At 43.4% G+C, this 19084-nt stretch overlaps 1 protein-coding gene across 3 annotated transcripts in view; it reads left to right on the top strand.

Moving 5' to 3' along the window:
- CEBPG (CCAAT enhancer binding protein gamma) overlaps window positions 1-19084 on the top strand; it is a 33956-nt gene that overhangs the window by 4495 nt on the left and 10377 nt on the right. Inside the window, exon 2 of one of the 3 annotated variants that reach the window (XM_068240209.1) lies at window positions 294-5975. The exons of 1 other annotated variant lie outside the window; for it this stretch is intronic. In XM_068240209.1, the coding sequence (XP_068096310.1) occupies window positions 1751-3589 (1839 nt within the window). In that variant the 5' untranslated portion in view covers window positions 294-1750 and the 3' untranslated portion in view covers window positions 3590-5975. Of the gene's footprint in view, window positions 1-293; window positions 5976-10316; window positions 10403-19084 lie in introns of those variants that run through there. One more of the 3 variants, XM_068240210.1, reaches the window with a different exon arrangement.

Consider the following 19084-nt stretch of genomic DNA (forward strand, 5'->3'; position numbering starts at 1 on the left):
TTGTGGTCCTGGCGTCCAGCGGATACGGACAGCTGCAGGTAATGCGGAGGAGGGGTTAGGGAGACTATTAAACAGACTAAGAGTCTGTTATGTGGTCTGGAAACTCTGTGCTGATGCAAGGAGATGGAGCAGCCCAGTTCTCCTGCAGATTCACAGGTTTCTGCTGCTGTGCAGAGCGCCCAGAGCAATGCTCTTGCTACAGGACAGGTATATTTGTATATGGTCAGTGCTTATATCTGATTTTTGTATATAGATTGGGTTACTCATTTTCTTTTTCTCTGGTATTTTTTCAGAGCAAAAGTACAGAGAAAGGAAACAGCTCATCCAGATCCAGACCTAAGGGGGATGTTTCAGAGGAGCAAGATGTAACCAATGTGGATACAAAAAAACATAGAAAATCGGAGAATAGTTCTTCTAAATCTGGTCATGCTACTAAGAGTACAGACAAGTCCAGAAGATGTGATGTTTGTGATGTAAAATTGTCTCAGTCTTGCAAAAAATCAATTTGTGAGAAATGTGAAGCACCTATATCATCCAGTACCAAAGCTGTGCAGGATTTAGTGTCTATGATTAAGGAAGAATTATGTACTACGTTTAAAGCTTTTCGCTCTGCCATGGTGGATCCTGTACATTCAGTCCAGGGGGCGAGTAGCCAGGTATCCCAGCCGGAGGGTTCCCTGGAACAGGGTGAGGCCTCAGAGCAGGAGTCTATGGAGGAAGGCGAGCAAAGAGATAGTTTGATACAAGAGGAAGAACCTTCCACTTCCAAAAATTCGAGATTTTCTGCTGAAGATACCCTTGAACTTTTTAAGAGCTATTTATGAAAATGAGGGAATTCAGGTGTCAGAACCTGCTTTGTCAACTCAGGACAAAATTTATAAGGGGTTAAAATCTCAGCCTAACAGATCCTTCCCAGTACATTCTTCATTAAAAGAGATTATTTCTGACTAATGAAAGGAACCAGAACGTAGAGCTTTTATTCCAAATTCATTCAAGAGACGTTTTCTTTTTGCCAAATCTAATGAAGCAACCTGGGTCAAGTGTCCTAGGATTGATGCGGCAATTTCACAGTACTCAAAGGATTCAGATTTATCCTTTGAGGATTCAGGGTTACTTAAAGATCCAATGGATAAGAAATCTGATGTTCTTAGTAAAAGAACATGGGAAGCTACTACGTTCTGTTTCAAGCCGGAAATTTCTTCTGTGTGTAGCCCGAAATTTGTTGTCATGGGTAGAAGCTGTGGAGGAGGATCTTATTAAGGGGCTTCCTCATGAACATATTTTGCAGTCTTTTCCGTTAATTTTGAAGGCTGTGGCTTTTTTGGCAGATGCTGCGGCCGAGGCTCTTAGATATTCGGCTAGAGCTGCTGCTCTGGCAAATGCTACAAGACGCTCTATTTGGTTAAAAACTTGGGAAGGAGACATCACCTCAAAGCAAAGGCTGTGTGCCATGCCCTTTGAGGGTGATTTACTTTTTGGTAAAGATTTAGATGCTGTGTTGAGCAGATCAGCTGAAAAGGGTAAGAAATTACCTCATAAGAAAAAGAAGATAATGAATAAAAGGTTTTTTTCGTCCCAAAACAAGTTTTTTTTCACCAGAGGTAGAGGAAGAGGTGCTCAATCTGGAACCAGAGGCAGATGGGCCTTTTCAAGAGGAAGAGGTAGAGGATCACCAGCTTTCAATAAGCCAGGGAATCCTAAACCTTCGGATGATAAATGACTATCAGGCGGAAGTGGGGGGCAGGCTTCAATGGTTTTTACCAAATTGGAGTCGTATCACAAACAACAATTTTATTTTGAAACTCATAAAAGACGGGTACCGCCTGGAGTTTCAAAATTTGCCCCAGTAAGAAAGTTTATTACGATTCTTCCAAAAATCCAAAACAAAGCAGATTTTTTGTGGGGAGCAGTCGCAAAATTAATTTCTCAGAAAGTAGTTTGCAGGGTGCCCCCAGAACAAGTAAACAGGGGATTTTATTCCCATGTGTTCCTTGCTCAGAAACCGTCAGGGGATCAGAGAATGATTTTAAATTTGAAAAAACGGAATCCTTTTCTTAAAGAAAAGAAGTTTCGTATGGAGAATATTTATTCGGTGAGGAATGTGCTGATGAAGGGGATGTTCTTGGCTTCAATAGATCTCCAGGATGCATATTTGCATTTGCCCATTCATCCAGGTCATCAGAAATACCTGAGATTTGCCATCCAGAAAGGAAGTCTAACTGCCCATTATCAATTCCAAGCTCTCCCGTTTGGTCTGACATCAGCACCAAGGATTTTCACAAAAATTGTAGCGGAGATGATCCAGTTTCTTCATTTACAGAAGATAAATGTGATCCCTTATCTCGACGATTTTTTGATTGTCAACAGGGACAAGAATCAATTAGAAAGGGACTGTGTTCTGTGCCTACAGATTATGCAGTCTCTAGGATGGATAATAAATACAGCAAAATCAGATTTGAATCCATCAAAAACCATGACGTTTCTGGGATTTATGATCGATACAGATCTGGAAATTATTTCTCTGACCCAGGAGAAGATTGTAAAATTAATGAGGTCAGTGGAAAGAGTTCAGGTTTCAAGAAATTTAGCAATCAGAGAATTGATGTTGGTCCTAGGATTAATGACATCAGCAATACCAGCAGTAGAGTGGGCTCAGGCTCACTCAAGAGTACTTCAGAAGTTTATCTTAAAGAACTGGGACAAAACGCAGGAATCCCTAGAACGCAAGGTTTTGATAAGCAGAGAGGTGAAAATTTCGCTAGATTGGTGGAGGAGTTCAGAGACTCTTTCCGGCGGAAGGAAGTGGAGACAAAACAATCCAGTGAGAGTAACAACAGATGCCAGTGCTTGGGGTGCTCATTGTGCGCACCTTCAGGCTCAGGGACAATGGTCAACAGAAATTTCCAGGAAATCATCAAATTACAGAGAACTTTTGGCAGTAAAGAATGCGCTGATAAGTTTTCAAGAGAAGATTGTAAACAAGGAAGTGGTAGTTTTTTCAGACAACATGGTGGTGATATCATATCTCAACAAGCAAGGAGGTACGAGATCAGAGATATTGTTGAACCTGTCTCTGGAGATCATGGAATGGTCAGAAGATCATCTACTTTCTTTAACGGCAGTCCATATAAGAGGAGATCGAAATATTTTGGCAGACACTCTGAGTCGTCAGCTGATACTGGAGATCGAGTGGGAGCTGAATCCACGTATTTTCAAGTTAATTGTAGAAAGATGGGGCCAGCCGATACTAGACCTGTTTGCTACAGCACAGAATGCAAAGACCAAGGATTTCTGCTCTATCCAGACAGGTACTCAGCGGAATCGTCTGGATACATTCTCAGTTCACTGGGGGGAAGGTCTGATATATGCCTTTCTGCCATTCAAGCTAATCCAGAAGGTGGTGTGCAAAATTGTAAAAGACAAGGCCCTGGTGATTCTAGTGGTACCCTGGTGGCCAAAGAGATGCTGGTTTCCACAGTTGAAGAGAGTGGCATTAGAGGAACCATTCAAGTTACCGGTGTCGCAGGACATGGTGACGCAGGGAAAAGCAGTTCATCCAGATCCTCAGTGGCTCCAGCTTGGATCCTGAAAGGGACTTATTAAGGAAGAAGGGATGTTCAGAAAAGGTGATTGACATTCTTCTAAATAGTAGGAAACCAGTAACCAGGAGAATCTACTTCAGAGTTTGGAAGACTTTTCTAGCCTGGAGAAAGGAAACAGGAAAGGGAGCAGGAGTTCCTGAAATATTGGATTTTCTACAAAGAGGAGTGGAGCGTAAGTTGGCTCCAGGGACACTAAAAGTTCAGATAGCAGCTTTATCAGTCTTCCTTGATAAACAGCTGGCTAGAGATCCCCTTGTTATAAGATTTATGAAGGTAATCAGACTGAGAAGATGGGTGCCAGAAAGGGTTATGCCACCTTGGGATCTTCCACTGGTGTTACAGGTGTTAATTAAAGAACCTTTTGAACCCCTGGAGAAGATATCAATACATTTGTTGACTAAAAGTAATTTTCTTAGTTGCTATCACTTCTGCTAGAAGAGTGGGAGACCTTCAAGCCTTGTCAGTGAAAGACCCATTAATGACTATTCTGGACGACAAGATAATTCTTAGACCTGATCCAACTTATTTACCTAAAGTATTCATCTTTTTATCGTTCACAGGAAGTGGTCTTACCCTCTTTCTGTGACAATCCAAAGAATGTTAAAGAAGCCGAACTTCATTGTCTTGACGTCCTAATAAGGGTTTGCAAGACATCAAAATCAACAATTTCTCGTTGGATTAGGGAAGCGATTTCTATGGCATATAAAAGTAATGGCAAAACTCTTCCAGATAACATCAGGGCTCATTCCACAAGATCTTGATCTACATCCTGGGCTGAAAGAGCAGGCGCATCATTGGAGCAAACCTGTAAGGCTGCAACTTGGGCGTCTCCAAATACTTTTGTTAAGCACTACAGAGTGGACGTTTTGTCAAATCAAGATCAAACGTTTGGAAGAAAAGTGCTTCAAGCAGTGGTCCCACCCTAGTGGTAAGAAGTTTCTCGCTTGTCTCTCATTTGAAGGCCATCCTGAGGGACACAGGAAAGAAAAACCTTGTTACTCTTACCGTTAACGGTATTTCTTCCAGTCCCTCAGGATGACCTGGGGTTTCCCGCCCTATAGAGAGGTATAAGTATATGAGTTATCATTGTGTATAGATATTTATGTATTTGTATAATTGATATTTTATATATTCTTTTTGCGGGTGTTCTCTATAAGTAAAACTGAGGTGGGGAGGAAATGGTGGAGCTTTTATACTTTTTTTGATTGGCTTGTGTTTCCTTAGGGGGAGGGGCACGGAATCTCTCATTTGAAGGCCATCCTGAGGGACTGGAAGAAATACCGTTAAAACGGTAAGAGTAACAAGGTTTTTCACTCGTAATGCAGATTAGAGCATTCCTTCTCGCTGCAAAACTAAGGAAAGTGGAGAGGAGTGCTAAGCAGGGCTGTGGAGTCGGTACAAAAATCTTCCGACTCCGACTCCTCAGTTAATGAAACCACGACTCCAACTCCGGGTAACCAATATGGCCCTGACTCCGACTCCTCGACTCTGACTCCTTAGTGTTACGAAATGCATCTGCTGGCATATTTCCTGAACTATTGATGAACTTCCTCCATTTTGCCAGCAGATGTCCTCTGTGTCCTCAGTGTTTGAAACTGCTTGAACTATTCTCTGCCACCAGCAGAGGTCTTACTCACAAGAACTGTTATTGCAGATTTAATGAGGGCAGGTCTGTGATCACCTGGATTTTGTCATCTGACTTTCTTGCACACTATATAAGCTGCTTTAACAGACCACCCTGCGCTAGCTCATCAAAGTCTGTTCCTGATCCTGAGTCGTAGCCTTCCTGTCCTGCTCAGCCTTGTATCTGTAATTATCGTGTTTGACCTGTTTTCTGTATCTGACTAACCTTTTGCCTAAGCGATTGTATCTTGTTTGTATCTCTGGTTTGACCCTGCATGTATGATGTTCCGTTGCCTGCCGATTATAATTCTGATGCTCTGCCTTTGTATATGATGCTCATGTGTATATAGTAGTCAGGTCTGGGGTTCAGTGTGCACACTATTGTTATGCTTGGAGACCTTTGCATATTATCCTATATGCCGGGGGTCCTTAGCATCTGCAATACCTGATAGATTCTGCTTATGTGTTAGTTTCCAGTTGAACCATTGCTTATGCATCCTGATAGTACTATTCTCTGTATAGAACTTAATGCTACTTGTGTATGCATCCTGATAGTACTATTCTCTGCATAGAACTTAATGCTAATTGTGTATGCATCCTGATGGTCAGATTCTCTGCATAAACTTAATCTCAATTGTTTATGCGTCCTGTCCATTTGACTCTCTGCATGATCTTAATGCTGATTGTTTGTAAGCTCTTTAACAGTCTAGTTGCATACTCTGTGCATGAACTTAATGTACGACATTTATGCTGTTTATCTCTTGAGACTGATTACAATAAATCTTTGTTTATTCCTTTAATTCCATTCTCAGTGTTTCTTGCATACTGACAGTACAATCTTCCTTGCGATTCCCATGCATTGCACACCAATGCATCAGAATCATGACACTTAAGGCTCATACACACATCAGACTATAGTCTTTGGAAAATGAAAGATCACAGACCAATCTTACCACCCTTCATGTAGTATGAGAGCCATACTCTACACAGTCTTTTCTATGGAGCTGAACTCCACATCAGAAAAAAATCTTTGCAAGATGCTGCACACACAGATGCTGTACAGACACAAAAGATCAGTATCTGCAAAAGATCTGTTCCTACCAAAGATCCATTCCTGCAAATTGCATTCATAGTCTATGAGATCTGCAGATCATCATACACACATGATTTAACTGACATTCATCTGCAGATCAGACAATCATCTGCAGATCTGAAAATCCATCCTGGTGGATCTGATCTGCAGATGAATGTCAGTTAAATCATGTGTGTATGATCTGCAGATCTTATAGACTATCATTGCAATTTGCAGGAATGGATTTTTGGCGGGAACAGATCTTTTGCAGATACTGATCTTTTGTGTCTGTACAGCATCTGTGTGTGCAGCATCTTGCAAAGATTTTTTTCTGATGTGGAGTTCAGCTCCATAGAAAAGACTGTGTAGAGTATGGCTCTCATACTACATGAAGGGTGGTAAGATTGGTCTGTGATCTTTCATTTTCCAAAGACTATAGTCTGATGTGTGTATGAGCCTTTAGTCTAATATTTAACAGGGCTGTGGATTTTGTACAAAAATCACCCGACTCCCGACTCCGACTCCTCAGTTTCAAAAACCACGACTCCGACTCCGGGTGTCCAAAATTGCCCCGACTCCTCGACTCCGACTCCACAGCCCTGGTGCTAAGTCCTGCCCTCTGAAGTATTGGAACCACTCCAGTGTTCTCCCCAGAATTTTTTTCCAGCCGGGTGGCATGAAAAATAAGCCGGGTGGCATGAAAAAGTAGCCGGGTGGGGCAATATGAGAGAATGCAGGACCCGTGCTTCTGTGTGGAACTCTGCTTACAGCATACGTGGAGGTGAACTGCTAACAGCCGGGTGCTCACCAAAACTAACCGGGTGGAGCACCCGGCTAAAAGAGCCTGGGGAGAACACTGCACTCACAGGAAGCATGTGGCTGCCTCTATTTAGTCATGGCTTCAATTTTTAAGGAGCCAGCAATTTGTCCAGCCTTGTAGTCCACCAAATTTGCAAGTGCTTGTACTGTACCTCTAACAGGAGGGAGTTGGCCAATTGCAGCAGAAAATGTACCAGGGCATGCTGGGCCATTTCTAGAACATTCAGAATTTCTGATATTGTAAACCATTTTTCCTGGTCCCTTGGAGTTTACTATAATGAGATGATACTGTGTCTGGTTTTTGGTACAAATAAAGTCACAGGTGTCCAAGTCCTAAGTTCACACTGTATACATGTAGCACATTGCAAAGGATTGCAAAACTGGCGGGCTCGCCGCAGCTCCTCTGTGCATTGTCAGGCAGCTATTTAAAAAGCAGGCATAACAATGTGTGCAATGTGTTCTCTAAGCATTACTGTGACGTAACGCAACACACAGTGGAGTCTGCACGACAATGTGTATGTGTCGATTGTGGAATCATTACAGCTATGCAGTTAGGGCCTATTTCCACTAGAAGCAGGCAAATTCGCATGTTTTGTTTTTCAGATGCAAATTCGCATACAACTCAAATAATTGCATAATGTATACATCTGTTTTTAACATGCAAATTAACATTCGTAATCACTAATTTTTTTTGTTTGTTTTTCATTTCTATTGACATCAGCGAAAACACACAAAAATGTAAACATGTGAAAAACTCATCCGGCATGCAGAAACTGACAACACTGCTGTGCAGATTTTTTTCTGCACAGGTCTCCATACAGATTCTGCACACAATGGAAACCGGCCCATTAAAACACAAAGATATATGCGAAGATACAGTGTAAACTTCCGTTCTCAACCTCTCTAGTGTGGCTTTGCTGTAGCCCAAATTGATAGACTAGGCTCTGTCTTTTGTAGTGGAATCTCTTAAAGGGAACCTAAACTGAGAGGTATATCGATTTTTACTTTTAAACAATACCAGTTGTCTGGCAGCCCTGCTGATCTCTTTAGGTGCAGTAGTTACTGAATTACACACCTGAAACAAGCATGCAGCTAATCCAGTCTGACTTCAGTCAGAGGGCCTGATCTGCATGCTTGTTGAGGGGCTGTGGCTAAAAGTATTAGAGACACAGGATCAGCAGGACAGCCAGGCAACTGGTATTATTTTAAAAGGACAAATCCACATTCTTCTCAGTTTAGGTTCCCTTTAAAGGGATACTTAACTGAAGATAAATTAGGCTAGTTACCTGCCTGGCGCTTCTTCTAGCTCCCTAAAGTCCTCCTGCTGCCCTCATCACCTTTCTACGCTGCTTTGTTACTTAGCCTTGCACCTCCTCGATCATGCTACTGTGGCCAGGAGTGCTTTGCCCATGCACAGTAGCAATTTTTAGTTACCGCGCAAGTGCAGAACGCTACCGGTCACGGGAATGTGATGGAGGAGGCGAGTGACACGTGGTCGCGCATGGATCGTTCAGAGAGGAACAAAGCGTTGCAGAACGACTGCAAGGGGCAAGAACAACTTAAGGGGCTGGAAGAAGCCCCAGGTAAGTAACTGGTAATTTGCCTTTAACAGATAAAGAAACTCTGTAACAAAAAGAAGTTCCCCCTGGGGGGTACTCGCCTCAGGTGGGGGAAGCCTCCGGATCCTATCGAGGCTTCCCCCGTCCTCCGAACAGTGGGCATTCCTGGCTCCAGCGCAAGCTCTCCGCTTGGAGATAGGCGGAAATAGGCGATCGCTGTCGGCCCACTCTACTGCGCAGGCGCAAGTCTCCTGCGCATGTGTAGTAGAGCGGACCCGACAGAGATCGGCTATTTCTGCCTATTTCTGAGCGGAGAGCCACAACAGCGCCCCCGCTGGAGCCAGAAAAGGTAAATCTTGCACACCCTGACAAATTGTCGGCTGTGCGTTCTGTGGGCTGCAGCGAAACCGTCGTGGGACTTAGGATCCGAAGGCTTCCCCCTACCGAGGTGAGTACCCTGCAGGGGAACTTTTTTTTTGTTACAGAGTCTCTTTACAGTGTCCTTTAAAATTCTAACTACCCTTCTGCTTATTTTAACAATGAAACTAGCAGCTTTTCCTATATACATGGGTGGGCCCAGTGTGGAAAAGAGGATTTCTGGGACATAGCATGATATTGATTTTAAACAATCTCTATATCCTCAGATCAGGAAACTCCACGACCCCAAAGTCCCCTTTCTCTCTTCAATCGCTCACCTTCTCAGTACACCATCTCGTTACAGGATCGTGCAGCTCACTTAATCACAAGTTCTAGTTTCTTTTTCTCTCCTGCCATTACATGTTCTGTATTGAGAAGGTGAGTGGTTGAAGGTAGAAGGGTCTGTCTTGGGGGTCACAGACCAAACGATAGTAAGCGACATAAATTACATGTCTAAATTGGACGATCTATAGGTGGAATAGAGCAATATAAACTCAGCCTTCTTGGTGTCACTAAAGTGATCTTTCACACCAAGAGTTTGCTCTCACTACACGAGTCTTTTAAATATGCATGCATTTCCAGTACAAAACCCGTATAAAGGTTCCCACTTACTGGGTTTTTTTTTTTCAAAATGTGAATGCACTGCATGCTTTATTTTTGCATGCTTTTGTTTCTTCCATTTTAGCATAAATCCATTAAATCTTTGGGGGGATTTTTACCCAGAATCCTCTGAAATTTTAATTTGCTCTACAAATGCAAATCCCTCTATACAGTGTATACAGATTTTCAATAGATTTCAGCATGAAATTGAAAACACTGCCTGCCAGGTCAACAGGTCTCTGCCAGTCGATCGGCCACCCAGTGCAAACAACCAAATCGATCAATTTTGGCCAAAAATGTATTGATTGGGAATTGTTTGTGACATAATTTTCTAGCAGATTTGATGAAATCGGGCAGGAATTTGTTAAAAAAAAAAAAGAAAATCAACTTGTGTATGGCCAAGTTGATTCTATGCAAAATTAAAAATATAAATTTGGCTGTAGTTGCATTGTAAAGGTACGTAATGCATAAAGACAGAACTGAGTAGTTTGTTGGGTAAAAACTCCAGTAAGCAAGTGCAGCGTGTGAAATGCACTAGAGGATTGTATAGCTTTGTTAATTTATCTTTTTCAAAATTATGATTATTTGAATATTTACTTAAAAAAATGTTTTTTTTTGTTTCAGCTTCAAGGCTTTGAATGTATTATTTCCTGATACCTATCAGGCTATCATCCTGTTTCCTTGCATGTCTCCAGTTTGAATACAAAGAGGTATGTCCACCTCAATCCTCTCTGTTGCCCATTTTCTTTCTCTCTCACTTTCACTTGCGCTTTCCTTCCTTATACACATCTGAGACACAACACCGTTACCAAGGAAGTTATGCAAGGCACAGCTGAGATGTTTTGTCTTGTAATAAAAGCAGCATGTGTCACACCAAAGGTTTGTCCCCTAACAACTATGCAATTACATAGTCTTAAGGGACTTTATTTTAGTGGTTCCAATTATATGGAAGGATTTGTACATTATGGTGAATGCTGTACCTTGTGAGGTTTTATGTTGAGTTATCTTTCGCAAAAAGCATACAATATATTTTACACTGTTTGTATTTTAATTAAGCATAATGAATGCAGGCTAGGAAGGGGATTTGGTATGAGCTGGTATTGCAAATACAATAATTAGGCTACAAAATACTACAAAAGTATCTTGTATACTAAAAGGCAGACGTAATATGGCATGGACGCAGTGCTACACAGGCATAAAACAACTGCCTACTGTGCATGTGGCAAGGAAGGGTGAGGGGAGGTAGCATGCACACACGTGCCCCCAGCTAGTTTTTAAAGAATCTGTGGATTACTGGTGTATACATAAGGGACAGTTAAATGTATGGTATTAACGGTCAGCATACTGAGAATCTACTGCAATTCAGCTGTTGTATTATTAGGTGAATGGCAGTGTTTGAACCAATGTTTGCGGTTTACATTCATTGTGGTTGCTGGGCAGTTGACAGCTGCATGTAGTTTCCAGCAGGAGGGCCCAGATTCCTAAACTACTGTGCAGATAGTACATGGCAATTTTACTGATGTTTATGCAAACAACATAACGAGCATTGCGCAATTCGCTTAGCTCGTGTTATGTATACAATGCATGCGTTGCTTTTAAAATGAGCTCTACGCCATTTGCATAATGCATGTTCTACTAGCATGTACATAGAGTAGTGACTGGCACCCGTATGCACACTGGTAAATTACACTTTGGATTCAGCTGTCCAAACTGTGCTCGCCACCCATGAATATTTAATCATCCAATTTCGAGAAGAAAAGCAGGTCAGGCACCAGTTCCAATGCTTAAGTGAATTTTAATCGAAGAAGGTACAGCAAGTTACATCACACAGGGTGAACAAGACGGCCTAACAGCCATTTGGCAGGTCCCCCTGCCTCGTCAGAGGCCAAAAGTGGGGTACACCTGAAGTCTCCTTAATAAATACATGAGTAAAGACTGTAAACTCACCCAGAAGATACGCCCCACCATCTCTGTGCGCGGTACGCCGCTGTGGAGGGAAGCCCGCCCATTCCTGGTATTTTCGCCCAATCACCGCCGGATTCCGTCCGGTCACGTGTGGCTGCTGGGCGTATGGGTGTCAAGAGGTGAAGGGGGCTCCCCTCCCATGCATGGCAGAAAACGGTCAAAGTTTTTTATAGCAGTTACTATGACAACTTGTGAAGCCTCAGAAGCTTACTAGTCGTCAGGTGGTTGCAGCTGCTTAACACTTTGTTGTCATAAAGATTTAGACGTGCCAATCTGCAAGGAGACTTCTGTGTTATCTTAGGAAACAAAGAAAAATAGACAAACAAAATCAATATCTAGCGAAACATTCCTCAGATGAGGCAATTCAGAATATATTTTAGGCAAACATTCAGTCAGAAAATGATTAAGACCCTACATATACAATAGACATCAATATCGTTCCAGGAAACAGAATAATTTTCATTTAGACCAAGACGACCCTTTACCTCTTGACACCCATACGCCTAGCAGCCACACGTGACCGGATGAACTATAGAACTATAGATTAAATTAAGTCACTATCTGCAGCTAGAGCACTGGCTTTTGCGTACCATTTTGCCATAGGCGTCAAAGGTCTTGGCATATCTTAGGCTTGGTTCACACATTAAAAGGTGTCCTATCAGTTTTTGTTGGCATCAGTTTTGCATGCGTTTCTATGGCTGTGTTCACACATAAAAGGTGTACATTTCTAGTCCGGTCCTGTCCTTTTTGTATGTGTTTCTATAACTGTTTTCAAACCTAAAAGGTGCAAAACTTACAGACAAGACAAGACAAATAACATTTATATCGCGCTTTTCTCCTGGCGGACTCAAAGCGCCAGAGCTGCAGCCACTAGGACGCACTCTATAGGCAGTAGCAGTGTTAGGGAGACTTGCCTAAGGTCTCCTACTGAATAGGTGCTGGCTTACTGAACAGGCAGAGCTGAGATTCGAACCCTGGTCTTCTGTGTCAGAGGCAGAGCCCATTACACCATCCAGACACATACTGGACTGGACTGGACCAGACCAGACGAGCTTGACTGACAGTTTTGTTTCTAAAGGTTTTGAAGTCTTTATAATGTGAAAGCTTAGCTGTCAGCGCCCTGGAACAAGAGTGTACCTACTGAAGCCAAAAGAGCCTGAAGTCTCATCATCCGTGGTTGCACCAGTCTCTGTCACTAGAATTTTTAATTTTTTTTTTAAACAAGGCTTTATTGAATCCATAGGATTTTAATGGCAAAATGATAAGTGTCTTATATTTATCAATTCATCGTTATCATCAGGGCTGTGGAGTCGGTACAAAAATCTTCCGACTCCGACTCCTCAGTTTATGAAACCACGACTCCAACTCCGACTCCGGGTACCCAAAATGGCCCCAACTCCGACTCCTCGACTCTGACTCCTTAGTCTAATACTTAACAGGGCTGTAGATTTTGTACAAAAATCATCCGACTCCTCAGTTTATGAAATCAACGACTCCGACTCCAGGGGCCCAAAATTGCCACGACTCCTCGACTCCGACTCCACAGCCCTGGTTATCATTCTGTCGTATACCTTGTCAAAGGGGACCTGCCGTGGTCCCTAAACTTTCATTGGCCGATTGAAAGTACATCTGGCTTGTAATGTGATGGATGAATAAATAATCTGCAACTTAAAGAGTGTGCGGACCTTCTAGATTTCATTTGATGTTTATGGTCCAGCACCCCAACTATCTTGATGGTGTGCGACCTCTCCCATGAAACTTATATTCATCAAACACAGCAAGTAATAGCACACAATTTAGAAGTACATTGGTCTCTTATAGCGGACAATGTAGTGGGTGGCAAATTAACAAGGGTCAAGAGCAGATGAAGCAGATACTTCTTTCACACATGTCAAGGTGAGATTTGGAGAAGAAAGTCACAACACAGTAGCTGGGCACATGGCAGGCAGGTGATACATTACAAACCTATTTGGTTTTTAATGAATATGTTTGAAAAAACTTGCTTTAAAGGACTACTGTAGGGGGGGTCGGGGGAAAATGAGTTGAACGTACCCAGGGCTTCTTATGGTCCCCCGCAGACATCCTGTACCCGCGCAGCCACTCACTGATGCTCTGGGCCCCGCCTCTGGTTCACTTCTGGAATTTACGACTTTAAAGTCGGAAAACCACTGTGCCTGCACGGCTGTGTCCATGCTCCCGCTGACATCACCAGGAGCGTACTGCGCAGGCACAGACCATACGGGGCCTGTGCAATACACTCCTGGTGACGTCAGCGGGAGGGAGGGCGAGGCTGTGCAGACCCAGTGGTTTTCCAACTTAAAAGAGGAACTGTCGCAAAAATCTTAAAATTTAAAACGCATTCAAATATGAAGTACATTTCTTCCTGAGTAAAATGAGAAAAATGAGCCATAAGCTACTTTTCTCCTATGTTGCTGTCACTTACAGTAGGTAGTAGAAATCTGAAATTACAGACAGATTTTGGACTAGCCCATCTTCTCATAGGGGAGGGGGTCTCAGGGTTTTCTTTATTTTTAAAAGCACTTAGTGAATGGCAGTTGCTCTATGCAACTGCCAAAATGGTGTGCAGGGAGGCTGGCCAGCATCTTTGTATAAAGATTTTTCAGGGAATGTCTTTATGAAGAGGCCATGCTGAGAATCCCCTATGGAGAGATGGACTAGCCAAAAATCTGTTGGTAATGTCAGATTTGTACTACCTACTGTAAGTGACAGCAACATAGGAGAAAAGTAATTTATGGCTCATTTTACTCTGGGAGAAATGTACTTCTTATTTGTATGTGTTTTACATTTAAACCAGAAGTAACCTTTACATTTTATACTGTAAAATTATCAGATGTGTTGCATAAATACTGCTTTAATAAATGTATGTTTGCTGTACTATACCTGTAAGATGTTCTTATTTCTGCTACAGCATTCTAGTGGACAGTGCATCCATATGTCGGTTGGCAAATTTACAGTGCCATCCAGCTGATTCCTACTTCCTCTAGCCCCTCCTTCCTCCAGCTGCTCCTTTTGTCCAATCACTGTGCAGCATGCAAATTAGCTTGTGGTAGTTTGCAGTTACAGTGATGTAATCTGGCTGTGTCTGTATATAATGTCTGCCTGTTTTCAAGCCTGTCATCTTTCTGCTCTGTATTTTGTCTATCTTCTGTTGCCGTTCCTCTGCTGTCATCTCTATATGTCAGCTCTATCCCCTGTTGTCACTTCTATGCTGTCAGGTTTTTTAAGGGCTCGTTTCCACTGTTGCGACGCGATTTCGCCGGCATTCCGACGCTTGTAAAAACGCATGCGGATGCGTTTCCGCATGCGTTTTTACCCGCGATTTCGCGTGCGATTTCGCATGGCAGGGTGCCATGCAAAATGAACCATGACACTGCCAGGGCAAAATAACATTGAAAAAGGTGCGAAATCGCGGGTAAAAACGCATGTAACAAACGCATGCGTTTTTACTATTAAATACATTAGCGGCGATTCGCACGGATTCCCGACGCAGGCGAATTCGGTGGGTCCCGTCGTGCAGATTTGGCCCGCCGCCAAATCGCTCCCGCACGCCGCACATGTGGAAACAGCCCCGGCCACTTCAGTGTAACAAGCGAATCCGCATCTCGTCGCCGCATGCGGATTCGCTATGGTGGAAACGAGCCTTAAGTGTGATTTACTCATTGTAATCTGCTCTTGGCAGTGGTATCTTTCATTGTAATTCAAGTGTTTCTCTCCCCTTCTTTTACTGCTTCCCCCTAGATGGTTCGCTTTATATTATCAATCGAGCCGCTGATGGCTCGATTGATAATATTCAACCTGTCCGATCACCGCGGTGGGTCGATACCGCGCTCTATCCCCGCGGGCGGACAATGGTAGAAATGAAACGCTGATAAGGAAGTGCCTGCGGGGATTGATCGATGCCGGCGCATAAACGAACCGTCTATGCCCAGCATAATAAATGTCTATGTGAGTCATGGTTTATTCATCCCTCTCAACCCCTCTCCCTACATAATTTCCTCCCAGCTAGGCTTCTTCCCTGAAAATGCTTTTATCTGCAATACTTTCAACTAGCATTGTTTTCTTTGTGATAAGAAAATGAGTTATTTGAAATACAAGTCAGGGGTCACACTTGGTGAATAGCATGCTATTGTACACATTGCAAAATCATAATTTTCATTATGTTTTCTGTGCTGCAATTTTCTGACATAAGCATTTTGGGCTGAGTCGAATTTACGTCATCAAAGCCTGTAGGCACAGGCAATCTGGTGCTTTTAACTCCACCCTGAAATCAGGCCACGCCCACAAGTAAAAATATTCTGAACTCTAATCCTTGCCTCACGTCACGACCTGTCCTTAGAATCTTATGCTAGGTGCACACTGAGATTTTCTGGCAGATCGAGTATTTCCAACATGTCCGATCTGATTTCAGATCAATTTCCAAGCATTTTTCGATCGCTTTCCTATTGACGTGAATGGAAACCGGTCGGCAATTGATCGGAAATCAAATCAGACATGTTGGAAATACTGGTTCTGACAGTAAATCTGCCAGAAAATCTCAGTGTGTAAACCCAGACAAACACAGAACATATCACACTTTTCTCCTGGCAGACTCAAAGCACCAGAGCTGCAGCCACTAGGACGCGCTCTATAGGCAGTAGCAGTGTTAGGGAGACTTGCCCAAGATCTCCTACTGAATAGGTGCAGGCTTACTAAACAGGCAGAGCCGAGATTCGAACCCAGGTCTCAGAGGCAGAGCCCTGAACCATTACACTATCCAGCCACTAGCATTACACTTTAATCACTGTCTCAGTGACATGACAAGGATTAGGGTATAGGTTCCTGAGGTCACTAATATAATGCTTTGTTCTCTGGTTGAACTCTATGGACGTATGTCTTTTTTTTTTTTCAACTTATGTAACTATGTAATGCAGTATTTAAACTGTAAATTCCTGAGGGCAGTTTGTGGCATCAGGGAGGGAGCATCCAATATCCCTGTCAGTCTAGTAGTCCCTAGGCTCACACACACACACACACACACACACACACACACACACACACACACACACACACACTATTACTATTTATATAGCACTGACATTTTCTGCAGCGCTGTACAGAGTATATTGTCTTGTCACTAACTTTCCCTCAGAGGAGCTCATACTCTAATCCCGACCATAGTCCTATGTCTATGTACAGTATGTATCGTGTAGTGTATGTATCATAGTCTACGGCCAATTAACTTATCTGTATGTTTTTGAGATGTGGGAGAAAACCCATGCAGACTCGGGGAGAACGTACAAACTCCTTGCAGATGTTGACCTGGCTGGGATCTGAACTGAGGTCCCAGCGCTGCAAGGCGAGAGTGCTAACCACTATGCCACTGTGCTGCCCCAGTTAATTACAGGCGCACACACCCCTGAACAGAGGCACGCTTCTGCACACACAGTTGAACAGTCAGAATCGTAATTAGAACCCCCCCTTCTCCACAGGTGAACTGAGAACCAAAGTTATTCAATTGGCTAGGGCACACTTGAATGCATTTTCCCCCGTACAGATAAAAACAGAGCAGTGAAGCACTGCAGGCATGGTGTGCAGAAAATTCATACAGAAGACTGACAGACAAGTGTACTCCCAGCCGCAGCTTATTACACTCACTCTGACCACCTCCAATGGTGGCAGAACTGGCTCAGCAGACTGCTCCAGCATCAATACAGTACATAGCACTTGGGAAGGGGGCGGAGAGGCTGGGGGTAGAGCAGTGTTGTACACAAGACTCTGCTGCACACTATAGGGACTGTGTACAAATCTTTGTCTACAAAACTTAGTATGAATCCTTATCAGCAGTGATAATCTCCGGATTAAATCCGAATGAGTTTCATTGGGATTTCATGATCCTAATTAGTGCAGCTGAGCGGGTTTGTAAGGGGGGGGGGGGGGTGTTAAACGTACCCATCTGCCGTCTTCTTTAATCCGTCCCACGCTGCGTTCCAAGCCGCGTCATGTGACTACCATGCTACCTCCTTCAACCCGGAAGGAGGAAATGTTTGTTGTCATGTGACCACGGCTTGGAACGCAGCGTGGGACGGATTAAAGAAGAAGGCTGCTGGGTAAGTTTAGCTCAGCTGCACTACATAGGAGGATGAAATCCAAATTAAACTCATTCGGATTTCATCCGGAGATCATATCTACTTTTTTTTTCCTCTCTCCATGCCCTTAGTTTTCAGTCTCTGGGCTGATTCATACTTAGCGCTTTTTCAGCGCTTTGCTGATTGCCATGCAAATGTCCCGTGTGTGCAGTGTTCCCTTCCTGTCCTCTCCCTCCCTCTCAAGTGGGCGCCAGGTCCAGTACCCCGTGAGGGAGTACATCAGTGCTACTAAATACATAACATATGGCAGCACATTAGACTATATCAGGATTAGATTGTGAGCTTTATATGTTGCCCCCGTGTTGGTCAGCAAGCTATAGGTGTCCCCCGTGTAGGACAGCAAGCTATAGGTGCCCCATATAGGCCAGCAAGTTAAAGGTGCCCCCCGGTACAGGTCGGCAAGCTATAGGTGAGCCCTGTACAGGTCGACAAGCTAAAGGCGCCCCCGTATAGGTTTGCAAGCTATAGGTGCCCCTGCATAGGTTAACATCCTATAAGTGCCCCAGTATACGTTTGCACACTAAAGGTGAGCAAGCCCAGTATAAATTGGCAAGCTATTGGAGTTCCAGTATAGGATAGCCAGCCATCAGCCATACACTTAGGCCACATACACACATCAGACCATAGTCTTTTGAAAATGAAAGATTACAGACCAATATTACCCCCTTCCATGTAGTATGAGAGCCATACCTTCACAGTCTTTTCTATGGAGCTGAACGCCCCATCAGAAAAAAATCTTTGCAAGATGCTGCACACACAGATCAGACACAAAAGATCAGTATCTGCAAAAGATCTGTTCCTGCCAAAAATCCATTCCTGCAAATTGCAATGATAGTCTATGAGATCTGCAGATCATCATACACACGATTTAACTGACATTCATTTGCAGATCAGATCCACCAGGATGGATTTTCAGATCTGCGGATGATTGTCTGGTTGCGGCCTCCATTCTGCTTGCGGCCTCCATATATCCGTATTGGTTCTTTACTGTAACATCAGCGGTGCGTGTGTGCAGGTGTCATGCGTGCACATGCATGACCCAGGCACATGTGCGCCGCTCGTGTTACAATACAGGATCAATACGAAAGTACTGAGGCCACACATAGCAAGACAAGACAAGACAAATAACATTTATATTGCGCTTTTCTCCTTGCGGACTCAAAGCGCCATAGCAGAGGACCCAGAGCTGAATGGCGGTAGGTGACAGCAGTGTACAGCAATGTCACAGCTGCAGAAAGAGAAGAGGAGCCCATTTACCATCAGGACCTGAGCGGGGGGGGG

Source organism: Hyperolius riggenbachi, chromosome 6, assembly GCF_040937935.1.
Source record: "Hyperolius riggenbachi isolate aHypRig1 chromosome 6, aHypRig1.pri, whole genome shotgun sequence".
Taxonomy (NCBI): domain Eukaryota; kingdom Metazoa; phylum Chordata; class Amphibia; order Anura; family Hyperoliidae; genus Hyperolius; species Hyperolius riggenbachi.